The sequence below is a fragment of the Gymnodraco acuticeps genome, unplaced genomic scaffold (assembly GCF_902827175.1).
Source record: "Gymnodraco acuticeps unplaced genomic scaffold, fGymAcu1.1, whole genome shotgun sequence".
NCBI classification, from domain to species: domain Eukaryota; kingdom Metazoa; phylum Chordata; class Actinopteri; order Perciformes; family Bathydraconidae; genus Gymnodraco; species Gymnodraco acuticeps.
The window spans coordinates 134,871-156,863 of NW_022990507.1; the positions used below are offsets into that span (position 1 = coordinate 134,871).

General features: G+C 42.2%; 1 protein-coding gene across 7 annotated transcripts in view; it reads left to right on the forward strand.

Moving 5' to 3' along the window:
- tet3 (tet methylcytosine dioxygenase 3) overlaps nt 1-21,993 on the forward strand; it is a 74,503-nt gene that overhangs the window by 39,967 nt on the left and 12,543 nt on the right. For all 7 annotated transcript variants that reach the window (XM_034226899.1, XM_034226902.1, XM_034226900.1 and 4 more), the window contains 4 exons: nt 2-2,807; nt 6,832-6,922; nt 14,600-14,693; nt 18,231-18,439. In XM_034226899.1, coding sequence (XP_034082790.1) covers nt 2-2,807; nt 6,832-6,922; nt 14,600-14,693; nt 18,231-18,439 — 3,200 coding nt within the window. The remainder of the gene's footprint in view (nt 1; nt 2,808-6,831; nt 6,923-14,599; nt 14,694-18,230; nt 18,440-21,993) is intronic.

Sequence of the window (21,993 nt, forward strand, 5' to 3'; positions counted from 1 at the left end):
GACTGTTCGCAAAGTCACTTCAGTGGATGGCCCCAGAAGTGGAGGCCAGATGGAAATTGGGTCACATGACCGCCTCCAGGAAGGCGCGCTGAGCCTGGAACTGGCCAATGGGGTGAATCGCTTCCCCAATGATGAAGCCTCATCTATGGAAACAGATCAGCAGAGGGCAGGGAGTGTGCCTCCTAGGCAGTGCTGGGTGTCAGGACATGGAAAGGTCAGTGACACCCAACAACAATGTTGGAACGGCAGCAGCGGTCCCACCCCTGGTGAACCTGTTCACCACGCAAACATGGAGGACGCCCACAACCTGGTGGCTTTCTCTGCTATAGCCGGCTCCCTGCCTCCTTCTTCCTCCTCCTCCTGCCCCGTGCAGCCTAACACAGGCCAGCTCTATGAGAAGTTCACCAAAGAGGTGGGTGCTGATGGAGTTCAGGCCAAACCTGAGGGAAGCTGCCAAACTCCAGAAGACTTGAACACTCTCCAGTCAGCACTGAGCCAAGCTAAGCATGGACACAAGCCCCTCAACTGCAACTGTGATGGGCCTGACTGTCCAGACTACCTTGAGTGGCTGGAGAAGAAGATTAAGTTGGCCAATAGTGGGGATCAAGGTGGCTGCAAGACGGCGGATGCTCCCCCACACGTACACCCTCATTTGCAGCATCACCCTCAGCCCTACCCCGAGATGAATGGTGGCCACCGTCTGTCTTCTCCCTATCCCCAGCAGCAGGGATCTCAAGGCCCTCACTCAGTCCATATGCCCTGCCCCAAACCCCCAATTCCCTGCTCTCCCCAGGTGCTCTCCATAGCCAAGGAAAAGAACGTCAGTCTTCAGACAGCCATCGCAATAGAAGCTCTGACGCAGTTATCTGGTACTGGTCCACAAGCTGCCGGCTCTCCCTACAACAGTAACCTCCATCACCACCAACATACCCACAACCTCCAATCTCAACCCCCCAATGGCACTAGCGTGATCCCGTCCTCTCCCGGCCCCCAATCATCCTCCTCACGCTCTCAATCCGTCCCTCCAGGACTACACAACATCCAGCAGGCCCCAGGGTCCTGCGAGCACCACAGACCCCATTCCCAGGGCCAGCCACCCGATGCTTCCCCTCTCCCCTCCTCTACCTCTCCTTTCCCAGGCCAGGGAAAACATCCAGGCTTCAGCCCTAATCCCCAGCAGTGGCAGCAGGGTGCAGGTAGAGGCTCTGAACAGAGGAACCCGTGGATGTGTGTTAAATCTGAGCCCCAGTCTCACTACGCTGCCGCACCTCACAGCAGCTCAGACCCCATGTCAGAGCTCAAACAGCTGCTTGGTGACACCAGCAGCAAGTTTAGCAATTTCAAGCTTCCAGTCCCACAGCAGCTGAATCAGAATGGAGGTGTCCAGGTCCAGGACAACCCAGCATTGGCCAGGATAAAGCAAGAACCGGACTCTGGTGAGCACTACCATCACACTGCCTCCATGGGGCATTACGGCATGGCTAATGGTCAGCAGCTGGGTCAGCACTACCCTGGCGGTCCTCTATCTCCTGGCCAGGCAGCCATCCGCCACTCCACTCAGGCAGCTCTGCAACAACACCTTCACTACAAGAGGAACCTCTTCTCTAACCACTCCCCTGTCTTTGGAGCACCAGGCCCTCGTGCACCTATGGCTTGTCAAAACTTGAAAAAATGGTGGCCACAGATTGAGGCAGAAGGGTTGCCACATCTGCCCATCAAACAGGAACCCAAGGAACCCAAGAGGAGAAAAAGCAGCCAAGGTTCTCCTGTTGTTAAAGCTTCGAGCGGGATGCTTGCAGTCCCTCCTCTGCCCAAACCCAAGCCGATAATCATCAAGAAGACCAAGCAGAAAGCCTCCCTGCCAACCTTCCTGCCTCAGAATCAGATCACCGTACAAAAACCATCAGTCCTCGCGATGGACAGAGCCGCAGCCCTGGCCGGCCTGCTACCCTCTCTACCCATCCACAGTAACTCCACTCAGGCTGCTGCTGCAGGCCTCCCTGCCCCAGCCCAATCTCAGGTATCCATTTCCAGCTCCTCAATGACTCCCTCTTCCACTGTTTCTTCTTTGTCTGAAAACACTCCGGTCCTCATGGGCCACATTCTCCCATCTGTGGCCCTGTTTCCTAAATCAGATGGAGTGGGCATCTTGGCCTCCAGTAACACCAGCACCACCACACCTGTGACCTCCACATCTCCATCCAGCACTTCACAATTACCGAGTGTCATGAACATAGACCCCAAGTATGAAGAACTGATCCGGCAGTTTGAGGCTGAATTTGGGGACTCGGCCTCAGACGCACCTGCCACTCAGTCCATGGAGATGTCTACAGACCCTCAGCCGCTGAACCGGTCCCAGACAAGTTCTCAGGACCTCAGTCCCACATCATCGACTCCCTTAATTCACACCTCTCAAACCAGCTCCACACCTCATCCAGACGATCGGGAGATGGACGTCAACAAGTCAGGGACCCAAAGTGAAGCAACCATGAATAAGACACCTACAGAAAGCCCTATGGTGGATAACAATCAGCACCAGGAGGCCAGGAGACTTGAGGATATGTTCAGCATGCCGTGTTCTTCGCTGCCCAAGCGTATGAAGATCGAATCCTCTGGGGATATAACAGTACTTTCCACCACATGCTACTCTGAGGAGAACACGCCAACTAAGGACGGACTGCCCTCCTCTCCGTCTCTCAGAGGATTCCTAGAGTCTCCTCTGCGGTACCTGGACACCCCAACCAAGACCTTGCTGGATACTCCTTCCAAGGATCTACAGGCAGAGTTCCCTGTCTGCACATGTGTCGGTAAGTCAGTGTGTTGAGAGCCCTTTTAGGATAAATAAATATAGTATCAATCTTATCACACCATTCCAAACGCTTCAATTCATATCTAAGTGGAGATAAGTTGATGTCTGTTGGAACAGTAAATCTGACCAGTGTGTTTAGTATCAACTGGGCATGCATATTCTGCAGGGAGGACTCTTGGGAATCTAAATCTGGATATCTTGCAGCTTAACATTAATGCACCTGTCACTACTAGGTCAATTATTACAGTCCCTCTCTGTGTGGATGCTTGTTGAGTGTTTCTGAGAATGTGTGTGTTGCCGGGGGGTGTGACTGTGACCATAGAGACTGCGACTGTGTGAGGCACTAAAGGCAGTGGGTGGGAACAATAGCAGTGGTGGCAGAAGGAGCCTTTTGTGTGGGTTTGGGTCTGGCAGGCAAGCAGAACAGAGCCTTTGTTAGACAGAAAGGCTTCAGTTTGGGTCGTACCCTGCTCAGGTTAACAGAGTAGGTGGTCCTACAGTAGAAAGCTATGAAACACGTATAGATCATGTCATAGATTCCATATTTAGAATAGGATAACAGTAAGATAAAGGTGTTTTAGACAGAATGAGGCTTCAATACACCCACATCATTATAGTGTAAAAGGCTGAGTCTTGTCATTAATGAGTGAATAACTAAACCAGTATATCACCTGAATTGACTGTGGTTAGCACCCATTAATTTGTTGCAATTATATAATCAGACAACGTCCGTTAAAAACATTATAACACATATAATGAGAGACGTTCTGCAGTAAGGAGGGCGTTTCACCGACGACAGGTGTTCTTACTTTTATGTAGCTGACGGAGCGCTTTTACTTTACACTGTTCAACACTTCATTCTGCTTCACTCTTTAACTAAACAACCGCGGATGTCTTGAAAGACTCTATCGCTAAAGATTTGGAAGACATCCGCGTTCTTGTGACTCGTAAATACTACGCTTCGTATGTTTTGGTGCGGACTGCGTTCACACCAGCGATGAACCGCTCCAGAGTTTGTTTGTAGCCTTTATTTAACCAGGTGAAGCCCCTTGAGGTCAAAAGATCTCCTTTCAAGGGTGACCTGCAGCACATTGGTTACACATGTAACATAAAAACAACAGAACAACAATAAGGACGACATACAACATAATGTACAGGGTACAGTTTACAAACTCTATTCACAGTGACAGTACCATGAGTATCAAACAGCATGTCAGCCAGCCGAGTTTTAAAATGATGATGGGAACCAAAGTGCTCAGTTTTAAACATGTTTGCAGACTGTTCCAAGTTAGTGGAGCTGCACAACTAAAAGCTTTCTTCTCTAAGACAGTCCTAGCACTTGGCACATTTAATAAAACAACATCATGAGATCTCAGGCAATACGTACTTTCAATTCGTCGAGAGATCAGAGCAGATATAAGAAGGTAGTTATTGCAAGCGGTCCGAGATCACCTCTTTTAGGCGGACCAGAGTCCGGTTGTTTAGTTCACTTAAGAGGTCTGGACTGTGTTCACACCGACCCAAACTAACGCACCAAGCGGGTAAACGCACCAGGGTTCGATTCAACCGGACTATACAAAGCTGGTGTGAATGCGACCTTGCTGTAGAGCTTTAGGCCTTCAAAAGATTCATGATATACTTCATATATATTATTTTATTAGATGTTATTACATGATATGTTATTTAACTCAGTCCTCAACCCCAAATTGCTTCTATGGGCATTTCTATGGGATGTTAGTGTACGTAAGTCGCCTCGAATATGAATTACGTACCTCATGTAACCTTCACATATTTAAGATGCCCTCCAGGGTGAATGAAGACACAGAAAAGTCTTGATGAATGAACCATCAAAACATCCGTTAACAAACTCTCACACGACTCCCGCTGTATAATCCAAGTCTCATCCATCCAGCTGGGCTCACTACTTCACAAACACATGACTTTTACTAAACCTTTACTACTAAACAGTCCCTCACCACTCATCTGTACAGGCACTGATTTGGGTTTGAATACTAAGGGTTTCTGTGTTTGTAGAGCAGTGGGCACACAGCTGGATGAATGACACATAGATTATACAGAACGAGCTGTGTGGGACTTTGTATTCAACATTTCAATATAGTTTTGATAAAACACTGGCCGTATGTACTTCAGTTCGCCAAGACTTTGTATACATTTCAATTATTTGATGCATGTGAACTGAAGGCATGTGAGAATACAACATTTTCTTAAAGAGTTCTTGGTAACACAGGGTAGTTAATATACAAATGATTATTTTGGGTATAAAGTATTTCTTAATGTCTGTTAAATAGACCTTTAACTTTGAAGAGGGTGCACAGCAGGAGGAGAGCAGCTGTGTGGTGTTCCTTAGAGCAGAAAACAAGTCTTCATAGTAAAGCTTGGTCACACACCCCTGTCAACTCCCTACAGCATAACTCAATGCTGTAATGAGACTGCCTCCAACACACAGATACAGGAAGCAGCCATGATGTGCACACACACACAACAACACACACACACACACACACCACACACACACACACACACACACCACACACACACACATACACACTCAGATTTCCAGGCTAGGATTTAGTGACTCCTCCACTTCCTGCCCTGAGCCACACCCTGCTGCCTCCTGCACCAACAGGGGAATGTGACCTCATATTGCTTCTGAGCCACAGACACACACACACACACACACACACACACACACACACACACACACACACACACACACACCACACACACACCCACACACACACACACCACACACACACACACACACACACACACACACACACACACACACACACACACACACTCTCCAGACAATCAGCTGATAGTAAAGAGCATTTACATCTAGAGCATTAGCTAATGCTGTTATCCAGAGAGTGTATGATAAAGAAGTGCCGTGCACAGGAGCCAGAGCAACACCGCTTTAGTTGACTTGCAAAGATGGGACATTTAAAATCCATTAGGAATGTAATGTAGGTAGTTCTGTGAAGATGAATCAGCTGTGAATTTATTAACCACAAACTGTTGCAAATAAATTTCCTTATAGACATTTTTTAGGTAAAAACTGTAAACATTCCTTGATTCTAGCTTATTAAATGTCAATATGTTCTGATTTCTTTATGTATGACAGTATACTGAATGTCTTTAGTTGTGAACAATCCAGAGACATTTTAGGATGTCATCTCAGGCTTTGGAAAACACATTTTCTAAATGTTGAGGATCAATTCATCAACCAAATAAACTATTAGTTAGTTGCTGGCCTAAATGTAGTAAACATTCAGCTGCGTGGTACCACATACAAAGAGGACGTGGTCTACAACCACAGAGGCATGTAGGACAACGGTCTAAAGCAGTCACACACACACACACACACACACACACACACACACACACACACACACACACACACACACACACACACACACACACACATACTACACGATATAAACACAGATGTAGACAGCGCTCACAGACACACCCTCACTCCCTCACAACAACACTCGCATAAACTGTCTCATTCCTCACTACCTCAAAAGGCTTCTGCTTTACAAAGTGTCTACACACACACACACACACACACACACACACACACACACACAGACACACACACACACACACACACACACACACACCACACCCTGCAGTCTGTGTGTTCATGTGTGTATGTGTGTGAACTGGATGTTGCAATCAGTTGCACGTTCTCACGCTTCTCAAAGACGATGTATCTTCAGCTACAAAGAGGATGTCTAAAAATAAATCGCAAAAGCCTTTGAATTTTTGTTTTTTACACCAACTGACATTTTCTTATATACAGACACACTATATTCTTGATTAAAGTCAACGTACTTTTACCGATACATATTAACTCTATCCAGGCACTAGTAAATACAGATTTGAGGCGTATATTATTGCGATCTGTCGAATATAGTGAATTATTGTGTTGATTTATGTGTGTTTTCGGTCCAAATGTCTGCAGTTTTCTCACCCTTTACTGTCCCTGTTTCTAGAACAAGTCCTCGAGAAAGATGAAGGGCCGTACTACAATCACCTGGGATCTGGACCTACTGTCGCTTCAATACGAGATCTGATGGAGAGAAGGTGAGTCTTTGCCTCTCCTCTTTTTATCTTCCTCCCACATGCTCTCCCTCCTCCTCACATTTTGTCCTTAGGGGATCCGTGACCCAGAATCCAGCAGGAGAAACAGGAAACATCGGCATCATCACAAATATCACAAGCAAGGAAAGCAGCAGATGACAATGAGAGGAATGAGGGAGGAATCCAATCACAGAGAAAGAAGACGTCTGTAGTGTTTATATTCTACTGTCTTTATTTATACCAGCTCTATAGTATATTACATTTCTACTACACTCTAATTTCATACTGCTCATAGTTTGTAAGCTGTTTTATATATATATATTTGTCATTTATATTTATACTTATATTATAACATACATCCTTCATTTAATGTATGTGTTTTTATTTTTGTGTGTATTTATTATTATTAATGTGTTATAATATTATTTATTTTTTAAATTGTTCCAGTTTTATAAGAAATACAACTTTGTAACATATTGACATTTTAAAGGTAGAGTATTCAAACCCTGACTCAGTCATTCAAAATAAAATTATCCCAAAAAATAAATACAAACATTTGTGATAGAAATGGTGCATTTCCTATTTAGAGTTTTGTTCAGTCTGTAATATAAATTAAGACTGACATTTGTTGTTTTTGATGCAAAGAATGTACATTCAAAGCAGATTAATCCAATAGTCCAGTTGAAGGTAAAAATCTATGTTCAGCATAGACCAGGGGTGCCCAACCTTTTTTGAACCGAGAGCTACTTTTAAAGTTGCCAGTCTGCCGAGATCTACCAGTCCAAATAGAGAGGCGTAGCCATTACTGACAGCCTACTACCAGGTGAATACACACGTCTACTTTTATAGAACTGACCTTTGTACGATTAATACTTCATAAAATACTGCAGATCCTTTATCTTACCTATTTCTAATCTACACACATACAAGTATTTAACTGAAGCTACACAACAGTGTTGTTGATACAGAGTTGGAGTTTATGCACACGTCACTACAGTGGGTAATGTTTAAGAAACATTGAACAGTGCTGCCACATATGACACAGGAAAAAAAGAAAAGACTCTGAACCCTTTCTTTGCCATGATATAAAAATAGTGTTGCTACAAAAGTATAAATGAGGCTTACTAATAAGACAACTCAGATCTGAAGCTACACAGGAATCTGCTGCCAAAGTGCAATAAAAAAAGACTAAATTAATAGAATCAAACCCTTTTTTGTTGCATTTTAATAGAGTATAAAAATAAATGCCTTTAAAATAGGATGCAAGCAACACTAGCTTCTTAACCTGAATTGATAATAGACTATAATCAATTTAAGTTTGCATTCTTATACCATTTTGTACAATAATTATAATGAATAAGTTCAAACAAACTAAAACTTACAGCTGATTAATAACGGTATCTAACTTGAGTTTTTATTATATCAAAAACCTGTCCCCAAAAAGCGCGTCGGCAGCCTCCAGGAATGCTTCTTTCACAACTTCGCCGTCTTTGAAAGACTTCATGTGTTTCTCAAGAACGTGACTGACCCGATAAGATGCTCTGGTAGCAGCCTTGCTCTTGTTGTTGACCTGGTGAAAATGGACTGCTGTGCATTTAGCTGTCCTTTCAGGCCCCTCCCCTTTTGGAGCGTAGGGCAGAATTAGGAGGGAATTCCGTCTCGTAGCGTTTGTGCACTGTTTTGAAATGCCGCTCCTAAATTACCCTTCTTCGATAAAGCCACGCTCGCATTGCAGATGAGACAGATGGACTTTGAATTGGAATAGATACAAAAATAATCATCCTCCCACTCGGAGTGAAAATTATATATTTTGGGCTTTTTTGCTTCTGCCATAATTGCGGTCTTGTGTGTGTGCGGACTCTCACTCCTGTTGACACGGTCGGACAACAACGTCAGGGAAATAGTGCCCACTGCCCACCAGCCACGCCCCGACACATGGGGTCACGCCGGCCAATCACAAAGCTTTGATGCGTTCAAGTGCATTATTCTGGCACAGGAAGATTATTTTATAGGACATTAACGATAAAACAGAATGTTGTTGTTCTATTTTTAGACACATCTCGCGATCGACTGGGAGTCTCCTCGCGATCGACTGGTTGGGCACCCCTGGCATAGATCGTCAGGACGAGAGGCCGCGTTAACCGAATATTTTTTTTATAACAATGACGGAAAAACCTGAAAGCAGTCCGTCATTTTGACAGATTAGAACAAAATCGGAACAGCGCCAAAGCTTCCCCGCAGCGAGGCTCCGGTGTTATGCCGTGTTATGCATGCCCGCCAAAAAGGAAATGATACCGTTTCCAAACCGAACAAATCATTGAAATGTTAGCGAGTATTTGCTTTACGCTGTGCGCGCTCCCGCGAGGTGCAATGGGCATGCATAACACGGCGCTAACAGTTCACGAGTGTGCGCCCACCCCCCGGGTTGACAGTTCACGAGCGCTTCAGAGTTGCGTAAAGGCCGACGCCGGGTAATACTGGAATTTTAACGATCCTGAAATTTTACGATCCTGTGTTGCGCAACCTCTGGTCAGGACTCTAATTGAATCGATGTCACATACGCAACACGATCTGCACAGCTCTCCAAACCAATACATCCAATGAGCTGTTGTCACTTTATACTCTGAGCATCTGCAGACTTGGTGGCAGAAAGACAGATTGAGATTAGCGGCTTGATCTTCATCCAGTAGGATTAGTATTTATTTAATTTAGGGGGAGAAACCAGAGAGCTCCCAGCTGGTCATTTTAATAACCAGAGTGCATTCTGGATTAATCACTGGATTAATCACAGCATCAGTGCTTGATTTTACTGAATGAATGAAGGGTTGTTTTATATTTCATAACTTGGTTTAAGTCATATTTCACGTCCATTTGTTCATCATTACTCACCCTGTTTTGCTTTTTATCTCATGGCTCTGCGGTCATTATTATTCACCAAACAAAGGAGAACAAGTCGAAATGAATAATTGCAAATTGTATCAAAACATCCTTTTAGAAACTCCCCCACAACTCGTGCAGCATAATCTCATTCATCCGCTCACTACTTCGCAAACAAATGACTTTTCCAAACACTTCAGTTTAAGCAGTCTTAACACAGGCAGCCATCTACACGTCCAAAGTGTTTTAAACATTAAACTATCAAGTGTTTGTGAAAAAGTAATGTTTTTTTTCTGAGAGTTTTGAAATGACAATTACTTCAAGTTACTTATTTTTCAGTTTTTGATTCTTCATTGTCTTCATGAACACAGGGTGAAACATGTATATATAATGATTATTTTGTGGGTGAAATACTCCATTAACCCTTCATAGCCCTACAGTGAACATATAGTGCCTCAAAAGAATAGTTGTTATTTATTTTGACAACCAAATATAGTGATCTCACCACGAAAATTAACTTACAGAAGTAATACTCTGGTTTATTCATTCATTGATACCACACTTAATGAACAGGCAGGCTTAGTGCTTTTAAATACAATAGACGTAACCTTTTAGACTTTAATGAAGTGGGTGTTTCAAATTGAGAATCCTTGTAACCTAACTTTATCTTACCATGAAAGCATGCAATAAATAAAAAGTCTTCCCTTAACTTTATGAATATACCTCATGGTGTCTTTTATTTGAAACCCTAAAATACAGAAACAGCTTGTTCTAAAAGTAACTTTATTTAACTAAAGGATGCCACATTGTGTTAAGCTTCATGTCAACAGGAGTGATCGTTGAACTGAATCCACATTTGGCTGCTATTCACTGAGAGGACCACTGAGTCATTATAGAGAGTGAGAGGGGGGGAGAAACCGCACTCTCAGTTGTTTGAGAGATGACATAAGACGTTCAGGCCACAATGTCCCCAGCTGACCTTTGACCCCCCCAGCAGCCCCCTCTCTGAGCCACCTCGGGGTGCATCCCATTCAGCTGCAGCCCCTGGTGCTCACTGTCACATCAGATCAGGGTTTCACAATGGCAGGTATCAAGCAGGCAGGAGACTCGATCTGAGCCGTGTGCAAAACTCTGACTACTTCTGACCCCCCCCCCCCCCAAACCCAATGTAACCTCTGACCTCAACACCCCCACACTCTAACAGCAGACCGCGAGAAATACACACATGCACCATCGGGAATAATAGTAAAGTAGCTTTAAAATCAAGAAAATCAAGAAAAAAATGTTTTCCCTCTCACTTGGAAGGCAAGGCAAGTTTATTTATTTAGCAACTTTTAACACAAGGCACAAAGAGATTTACAAAAATGAAAAACATTAAGAAATAGTGAAGCAGAAACACATGATCAAATGTCATTTCAAAACAGTGACTGAAGCAGACAATAAAATACACAACAAACAAGCTAATATCAAATTACACAGTGCAGTGGAAGATATGAATAGTTCAATTTAAAGCAGCGGCAAGCTCTTCAGCCTCATATTGCTATTAATGACTCTGGATTGTTTTGTAGTGAGTTCTTGGACTTGTTTTGAGAGGTTTCATATAGGAACTATTTTCTTTGTACCGAACTACACTCACGCAATCAAATCCCCACTCGCGGACAATAATGCAAGATTATTTATGTTGTACATTTGTCTTTTCTCCAGAACATTATGCTTTCAAAAGGTCTTCCTGTTAACTGTAGTGTTTTCTATCGATGTAGATTGTTTTGTTGTGTGTTGCCAAGCTTTAGAGATATCTACTGCCTCTCAAATGCACTCAGCTTGTGTTGTTCAAAACACCAAAAACATACATTTTACAAACTCAAAAGCAATGTATCTTTCCAGAAATCATGACGTGTTACACAAGATTATCCACAGAGCTTGTTGTGATCAGTTTCATGTTGGAACTTGTTCTTGTTGTGTTCTTGTGCATCTACTCATAGACAAGAAGCTAACCTGAGATATCTCACGTTACAGCTGTCTCATCTTGCGCTGGGACAAGCCTCTCATCCACGAGAAGCTGCATGCTCCTTCTGCAGAATCTGCACAGAGTTGAGAAAGAAGTCAAGTCACATTTATTTACGAGGCAACTTGCTGTACAGACAGGAGCAAGTAGCCAAAGTCACAAATAAAAAACACATATAAACATTAACGCAATAGCTCAATCACTCAAATAAACAACTCATCGGCCACATCAGCCTTCAAATGCTAAGAATGAAAAGTATGTTTTGACACCCAACTTAAAATAGTCCTTAGCCTGTTAAGCCCCAAGCCTGTTTTTCAGGTTTCAGGCTCGAAAGTGACATAGGTAATCCATAGGTTAATCCAATGTGTCTGTGTCACTTTGAATGATTTCTGATAATCCATGAGCAATAAATCTGCTTTTCGGTTTTGAGATGTCAGACCTAGAGACAGCTTCACTCTAGAGCAAAACGTGTTTACGAAGCCCCCACCTTTTCGTTTTGCCATGTGTGTGTGTGTGGGGAGACTCCCCTTCGATTCTATTGGCTCTAACGGTCAGAAAGAGATGTCACATGTCAAAATCGAACAAGGGGGGCCAGAGATAAGGAAAATCCACCCAAATGGCCCCAGAAGAGGTTTTTTTTGCTAAATCTGTCTAAAAAGGTCAAATATCACTTGTTTTGCATCAATCCTAATACAGGGTACTTATTATATGTTGTACTTTGGATTCCTAAAGCTTTTAGTCTACTAACCCATCATCCAAGGTTAGTTTTCACTATAAGTACAAAATATTTTTTGGACGGACACTATAATTTACAGTTTTTTACCATGTTCAATCTGAATTTTCTTTAAAATATAAAACATCTATATTGATTCTGACTTTTCAACATCCAACTCACAGGTTTATCATTACTTTGAGAAAAAAGATTATTAATTTAACCCTTTTAGAAGGGAAGATATGGTCATTTGTTCTGGGAATGTCATTTTCGAGCCTGAGACCTGAAAAACAGGCTCAGGGCTTAACAGAAAATTCAGATTGAACATGGTAAAAAAACTGTAAATTATAGTGTCCGTCCAAAATATATTTTGTACTTGTAGTGAAAACTAACCTTGGATGATGGGTTAGTAGACTAAAAACTTTAGTAATCCAATAATGTAAAAGATCAGTTAAATGAGTTTTTTCCCGTTATATGGATATAAAATAATCATAGTTTATTAAATATTAAGGTTCCTTAGACGTTGTTACCTGCAAATGACGTGATTTTGGACCCGGAACCGGGTCCGTGGGGCTTAAGAGTAAAGAAGGGGTTGCTTTTCAACAGTCTAGAAATCGTTTTTTTCTACATTCAAATTCTCACAACAACATCTGTGGATTATCTTGATCAGGTTTAACAGAAAGAGAAATAGCTTTTGAGATTTAAATGTATTTACTTTGGCAGTTTGAGAACCACAGTGCCCTCTAGTTACAATATATTGGAGGCAAGGCAGACATCTCTACAGCCGAACTCACCCCAAAACAATCTAGATTGATAAAAGCACTAAGGGGAAGGAGGGAAAATATGTTTTTTTTGGGTGAACTGCCCCTTTAGATATTCTCTCCCCAATCAATTATTAGCTCAAGCAGGTGTTCACAGACCCAGACAAACAAAAGACATGTAAATAGATGTTATGTGTGCACTAAAAAGCTCATGCATGCACACGTGGACACAAACACCAGGAGAGAAATGTTCCTCTTGGCGTCGCTTCGAGTCTCGTGGGTTCTGGTTCTCTGTGCCGTGTTAGTGTGAATCTCAGCAGAGCCTCGTGAACACACCTGTCTCTGTCAGGGCTGGCATACAGGCCTACTTCCACACACTGAAATAACAACACAGACTTAGACCACCTCGCTTAACACATAACAAACACTTGTGAGGAGGTTGGTGGTGACCAATAGGAATCATTCATATCCTTTCAAAATGTGATTATGTCTCACATTGCAGCTGAGATGCACTGATTTACTTTTCTTGTCTGATTTTTTAAGAGTTTGACTTGACAATAATTGACAGCATACACAATATTTTGTCATGACTTTACTTCAAATGTTGGGTCATAATGAAGCATTCACAATCCCAAAACACGGAAGGTTTTAGTTTGTTGTCAAAACCTTACTCTAAGGTTGCTGCTTCACCCTGAAATGTGGACTTGCAGGTGTTACAAATTGCATTTTTCGCACCCATTTTTTCTGGGGTTGGCTGTCATGTGCCACTGCGTCCACAATGTAAAACAAGTATGCGTTTAAATATAACCTTCCTAAAAGGAAACATATACAGTTTGACACAGTCAGTCTCGTCTGTAGCTGTTCCTGTTATTGAGTGCCAATATTTTACCTCTTTAATCTGAGCTGTCAAGTTGTTGTGTTCAATGTGGAGCACAAAACTGTTAAAACTGATATGCAGCATGACATTTTTTAAAAGTTGTATTTGGTTGTAAGTACATTCATGGAGCACAGATCCATATTGCTGGTTACTTGTTTTTCAGTATTTTTCTTGTGTTTGAGTGCAAATTGGATTTGATGAGGTATTATTTTCCTCATCTTTAAACTGACACTTATAGTGAGCAACGTCTATTCCAGTTTAAGTCCAAAGTTATGTCTTTTAATGTCAAAAGATATTACATTTATATGATAATACACACAGAGAAACAGCACATCTTCATGTATTTGAAATTAAAATGTTATGAAACATTTCTTTAACAGATTATAAAAATAGTTGCAGCTGTGAATGAACTTTAATAACACTGAATTGTATTGTTGCTCTTGTGCAGGTACGGAGAGAAAGGAGATGCCGTCCGGGTCGAGAAGGTGGTTTACACAGGCCGAGAGGGGAAGAGCTCACATGGATGTCCTATTGCTAAATGGGTAAGCAGCATCACATCTAACATGGGTTTGAGGTTTTGAAAGAGATGATGAGGTTTCTGGGACGTTGAGATATGAAGCGTCAGTTTTGGGAGCTATAGTATTGTCTCTTCTTATTCCTTTTATTACATTTCCATTTTAAAATACTGGCCTTTTAACTCTCAAAAACACATTTGTGACAGTCTGTCAAAAACTCAGCCAAATCCTGATTGTTTTCAAGTGAGAGAACACTTTGTCCCACCTGACAACAATGGCAGCCAATCAACAACAGATGTATGCAGCAAGTGTGTGTGTGTGTGTGTGTGTGTGTGTGTGTGTGTATGTGTGTGTGTGTGTGGTGTGTGTGTGTGTGTGTGTGTGTGTGTGTGTGTGTGTGTGTGTGTGTGTGTGTGTGTGTGTGTGTGTGTGTAATGAGGGTATGAGAGGGTATAATGAGACACCTAGACAGGTTTGTCACCCACAGTGAGTAGAGAATCAGGAGGCCTCCCCCTCAGGTGTCACCCCTGACACATCCTGCTAATGGCTTTATGGATTCAATTGGTGTTGGAGACATAAAGAGGGGTGGTGTGGGGATAATACACCCCCCCTCTTTACACTTATTAACAGTCATTTCTCTTTCTTTGTATAAGCAAAAATTTTATTAATATATTAAAGGCGTGGTTTTTTGATTTTGGTTGTTTGAGAAGCAGTCAAGTACTAGCAGAGGTATTTACTGGCGTGGACATGGAAAAAAAGTATTTGAACCACCTAATTTAAAGGCCCACCTACAGAAATCCATATCAGTTGAAGAGTATGTTATATATAGAATACTTTCACAGCTTAACCTTGCTGCCAAAGAGCAACTGAAGCCATTATTGAAGCGCTTTTGAACGCTACCAGATTCAAACACAAACCATAGGAGTTGCTGTTCTACCGCTGCCTCCATATTTGAGTTAGTTTGTGTTATTTAATCACTTTGATGGATCTGAACCAACCGTTTAAAACAACAAATGCACACAATTACACAAACTAACAAGACAAGCAACTCCCATGTTCTGCAGAATACAAGTCTTATTTATTTTATTGAGTCTGGTGGTGGTGTTATTGGCGAGAGCATAGATCACGGCTTGAGTCAGAAGAATAGACTTAATAACTGTCCGTATTTAAGGTAAAGCAGTGACAATATTTCCATTTTTGCGTACATGAAAGCTGATTTAGATGTTCTTTTACGTGGGTCTTTTTCTAGGTGGCTTAAATACGTTATCCGTACATTGTTCAGCTTCCTCATTTATTAAACGTAAAGCGTCAGAAGCACATTTGGGACTGGGATCCGGTGACCACAGCCGGTCAGATTTCAGTAGAGGTGTCAGATATCCTTTCAAAAAGCCGTGTAACATCACCTGTTTGTCATTGTGTCTTTCAAATGCATAGGACATTGAGTAATAATAATCACAACCAAATGATCATGTGAACTACTCCCTACTTTACCTATTCCTCCTCTTGTTAGTTATATGTTACTTTATTTATATTCTTATTATCCTTGAGTGAACTGCTGTTGCTGCTTTTCCATCATTTCCCCAAGGACATTAATAAAGGTTTTTCAACGTCTGATTCAAGTTGTACGTTTTAAATGTTATATTCGAATTAAGAATAAGCTAATGTTTTGAGCATAAACCTAACCTCTCCTGAATGACTTAAAGGTCACCTATTATGCAAAATCCACTTCTTCATGTCTCTTCTACATCAACATGTGTCCCCTCTTCTTCATGTCTCTTCTACATCAACATGTGTCCCCTCTTCTTCATGTCTCTTCTACATCAACATGTGTCCCCTCTTCTTCATGTCTCTTCTACATCAACATGTGTCCCCTCTTCTTCATGTCTCTTCTACATCAACATGTGTCCCCTCTTCTCCATGTCTCTTCTACATCAACATGTGTCCCCTCTTCTCCATGTCTCTTCTACATCAACATGTGTCCCCTCTTCTCCATGTCTCTTCTACATCAACATGTGTCCCCTCTTCTTCATGTCTCTTCTACATCAACATGTGTCCCCTCTTCTTCATGTCTCTTCTACATCACCATGTGTCCCCTCTTCTCCATGTCTCTTCTACATCAACATGTGTCCCCTCTTCTTCATGTCTCTTCTACATCAACATGTGTCCCCTCTTCTTCATGTCTCTTCTACATCAACATGTGTCCCCTCTTCTTCATGTCTCTTCTACATCAACATGTGTCCCCTCTTCTTCATGTCTCTTCTACATCAACATGTGTTCCCTCTTCTTCATGTCTCTTCTACATCAACACGTGTCCCCTCTTCTTCATGTCTCTTCTACATCAACATGTGTTCCCTCTTCTTCATGTCTCTTCTACATCAACATGAGTCCCCTCTTCTTCATGTCTCTTCTACATCGACACGTGTCCCCTCTTCTTCATGTCTCTTCTACATCAACATGTGTCCCCTCTTCTTCATGTCTCTTCTACATCAACATGAGTCCCCTCTTCTTCATGTCTCTTCTACATCGACACGTGTCCCCTCTTCTTCATGTCTCTTCTACATCAACATGTGTCCCCTCTTCTTCATGTCTCTTCTACATCAACATGTGTTCCCTCTTCTTCATGTCTCTTCTACATCAACATGTGTCCCCTCTTCTTCATGTCTCTTCTACATCAACATGTGTCCCCTCTTCTTCATGTCTCTTCTACATCAACATGTGTCCCCTCTTCTTCATGTCTCTTCTACATCAACATGTGTCCCCTCTTCTCCATGTCTCTTTTACATCAACATGTGTCCCCTCTTCTTCATGTCTCTTCCACATCAACATGTGTCCCCTCTTCTTCATGTCTCTTCCACATCAACATGTGTCCCCTCTTCTTCATGTCTCTTCTACATCAACATGTGTCCCCTCTTCTTCATGTCTCTTCTACATCAACATGTGTCCCCTCTTCTTCATGTCTCTTCTACATCAACATGTGTCCCCTCTTCTTCATGTCTCTTCTACATCAACATGTGTCCCCTCTTCTTCATGTCTCTTCTACATCAACATGTGTCCCCTCTTCTCCATGTCTCTTCTACATCAACATGTGTCCCCTCTTCTTCATGTCTCTTCTACATCAACATGTGTCCCCTCTTCTTCATGTCTCTTCTACATCAACATGTGTCCCCTCTTCTCCATGTCTCTTCTACATCAACATGTGTCCCCTCTTCTTCATGTCTCTTCTACATCAACATGTGTCCCCTCTTCTCCATGTCTCTTCTACATCAACATGTGTCCCCTCTTCTTCATATCTCTTCTACATCAACATGTGTCCCCTCTTCTTCATGTCTCTTCTACATCAACATGTGTCCCCTCTTCTTCATGTCTCTTCTACGTCAACATGTGTCCCCTCTGTGGAAAGAGACTCTGAAAGTTTCAGGAACAAAGATTCTCTCTCTTTTTGTCCTGATCCATTTCTATAAAAACCTGTCTGAAAATGATATCTGAGACCTGTAATATATTGATGAAAAACAGTATAATAGGACCTTTAAGGCAAAATCATTATAATCCTCTGCTTCCTGTCAGGTGATTCGTCGTAGCGGTGAGACGGAGAAGCTGCTGTGTTTGGTGCGTCACCGTGCCGGACACCACTGTGAGAACGCCCACATCATCATCCTCATCATGGCGTGGGAGGGGGTGCAGCGGGGTCTCGCTGACCAGCTGTACCAGGAGCTCAGCAACACCCTCACTCAGTACGGAAACGCCACCAGCCGGCGCTGCGGCCTCAACGACGAGTGAGTAGCGTCTCGGTGCTCTCTGACACTCTTTGGGTTTATAACAGGGGTGTCTAAACTACGGCCCGGGGGCCAAATGTGGCCCGCAAGCCATTTTGAATCGGCCCTCATCAAATTCAAAAAGTATAATGTTATACGGCCCACAAATTAAACTTGAGCTTGTCTTGTATTGTACTTCTTAAATACATCTGTAAACATATATTACTCAGTAGTGTTCATGTGTTAATAAGCCCAATTTCCAATAAATTAAGTCAATTAAAGTAAAAAATATGTTCTAACAAGTTGATAAAAAGCCCAATGACTTATTTACATAACAACCTTGAAATACACCTCTTCATATTTCCACTTATAAGCAATCTGAGGCGTCTGTTTTAAGGAATGAGCTGCCATCAAAATACATGAAACCCTCTGGAGAGCTGTGATGTAGGCTGTTCATTTTTCTTAAAGCATATGCAAGTAACAAGTATAATTTACCTACATTTGATTGATTTTGCTGACTTCTAACTGAACTTGTGAGGCCATAAACCTCTCCTCTAGGGAGTGGCCCAGCCCTTCGAATATCTTTCTGCATGTGGCCCTCAGTGAAAAACTTTGGACACCCCTGGTTTATAATATACATGTGTGAATGTGCAGAGAGCGTTTTGTGTTTTAACTGCACCTGCTTTTTAAGTGTTTTTCTTGGCATCCTAATAAGAACCTTTTGGACCTAAGACAAGAGTGAAAGTATGCGAAAACATTTTCTTATGTATTTGAGTGGACGAGTGCAACTTCATGAACTTCTGTACAGAATATGTGATGTTAAAACTAGTTTAAAAAGGCTAAATTACTACCCACACCCTAGGAAGATTACAAAAACAAGAACTTGCGAAAAAGTTAACTTACATATTGTAATATACAACTTATATGTAAGTTTCATGGATAAAACCTTATGAGATGGGGGTCCAAATGCTCCCTAATAAGGATCTGTGACAATGAAAAGTCATTCCAAAACAAGCCACATTTGACCTTTTAAACGATGTATGAATACACAAAACGAAACGTTGACGGGAACCAGTTTTTCAGAAAGCTATGCATTTTGAACACACCCTTGTTTAACCTGTTCCAGATACAGCAAGCCTTCACCAACTTCTGCCACACTCTGTTATTACTCTACTTCAAACTGTATAAACTGATATAACTTGTATCTGTTTGTCTTACACACATATATACATAGAAGATAGAGTAAATATGTGTTTTATGACACTTCTAAGAAGTAACTGCCAGAAATACACCAGATAATTGACGTATCAGTTTAAAAACAATTACACTTTAGATTCAGTGACCAGTCTAATACGGTTGAATAAGAGCTTGTATTTGCACTCCTGATATAATCATATTCAATTGAATTTAGCGCTTTTCTAAATACTCAAACACGCTGTACCATTTACAAAAAACTATAGCATACAAACAAACAAACATAAACAGATACAAAGACACAAAATGCAATAAAATGAATTAGAAAAGCAGACTTGGAGAGGTCCCAGTTCAAATCAAATCAAATCAAGTTTTATTTATATAGCACATTTATAAACGATTTTTGGTCGAGCCAAAGTGCTGTACATATAATAAAAAATAGCCTACAGTAGAGACACTTTACAGCAAATACAACAGCACAGATTGTTCAGAATATCAGTATGAGAAAAACGACACCCTCTGTCCTTAGACCCTCTGTCCTTAGACCCTCACATCGTACAAGGAAACACTTCCAGAGAAAACCCACAGTTTAAAGGGAACATGGGAGAAACCTCAGGGAGAGCAACAGAGGAGGGATCCCTCTCCCAGGACGGACAGACGTGCAATAGATGCCGTGTGTAAATCGAAGAGATAATACATTTTACAGCATATAGACCGAATGTTAGGAAATGCATGTGTCTGTAATAAGAAGATGAATCCACGAGGATGTCAGCTACAATCCTGAGGAAGCCATCAGGGAAGCAGCATGACGAGACCCAAGGCAGGACCGCAGAGACAGGTTCACCTCCTGCCCTGCCGTGGTGCCCTTGAGCAAGGCACCGGACACCCCCCTTCCCCCCTCACTCCCATTGCTCCCCGGGCGCTGTACAATAACTGCCCACTGCTCCTGGTACTAGACTCCTGGTCAGGGACGTGCACAGGTACGGGCTAATGTTGCCTGGGCAACGGCCCTTTTGAACTTTTTGGCTGACCTGCCCCTCTGGAGAGAGCGAAAGTCTTTTCTTTCTGTTGTGGCCGAATAAACATGATAAGCCCTCAATTAGTATTGTAGAGTCTCGCTGCGATAAAACACACCTTGTCAGCGCTGTCATCTGCCCCCAGTCACGTGACTTTGTTTACAATCTGACAGCTGGAAGCAAAGCAAAGCCCTCCGAGTCCGGCCTCATATGGCTATGGTATGGTGGCCAATCCTTGGGTCAATCTGTCCCCGGAAATGTCCCCGTTTTTAAATATACTTTTATTGATTTTGAGTTTTCTCATGGCAGTTAGAGTATAGGGGACAAACCAGGGGACTTTACTTCCTCTTGACACCGTCGGTTATTTACAAAAAAAACACCTAAATATACTTGTTATTGTGTTTCTGTCTTTCTGTGTCTTTTCATCTGCTCCGTAAACTCCCTCACCGCTCGCTCTCTTTTCTTGATCGCACTCTCACGGGAGAACTCTTCACTGTCCCGCTTCATTGTAGGATTTCTGCCATGTCTCAACTTAAGTTATTAAGTTGAGACATCTCTGTTATTAAGTTATGGAATACTAAATAAATAAGTAATTAGATACCTTACCGGCATGTGCTCATAAAGAATGATAAGAATAAGAATAATGCGTATTCTATAACACATAGGTGTGAGCAAGCTCTCTGATTGGTCAATAGGCGTGTTTGATTCCACGATCAAACAACGATCAAATAGAACGTGCCTTTTCACAACAAGTCAGTATCCCTCCGCGTCTGAGAAAAACAGTATACCGTTGGGCCGAAAAGCAATTCAAACTGGAACAAGAAAGCAGCGAAGAAGTAACTGGGCAGAAACCCTCCTTTTTACACAGCGGTCCAGACATAGACATCAAACGGCAAAACATATTCAGTGTGCAGTTCCTTTGGCATTAGGGCAGGGATATCTAGATACTTTCCAAGGTTTGACATAATGAATTGTGCTACTTTTAAAGCAAGCAACGTTGTTTTCAAATCTGTAATCAAAGAGGTCCGTAAAAACACTATCGACCAATCAGATTGCTTGATTTGACTTGTCAGTTTTATAAATATATTTAAATTTCTTCCGTTACGAAACAAACTTACAAAGCATAAGGTGGAAACATTTAAGATTAACTTCGACCTCCGGGGGGGTCTTACTATGGAGGAGTGGATTGAGGAGTGCCTATCTCCAGAAAAAAAGCACCTAAACGACGACATGCAGAGATACGTGAAGAGCAGGTAGACCAACTGGAGAAGTACCACCATTCAAAAGCTTTCTGATGCGGGTCTTGAAACAAAGCAGAGAAATTATGACCGTTAGTGGCCACAGGTACGAAAGCTCTCTCCAGAG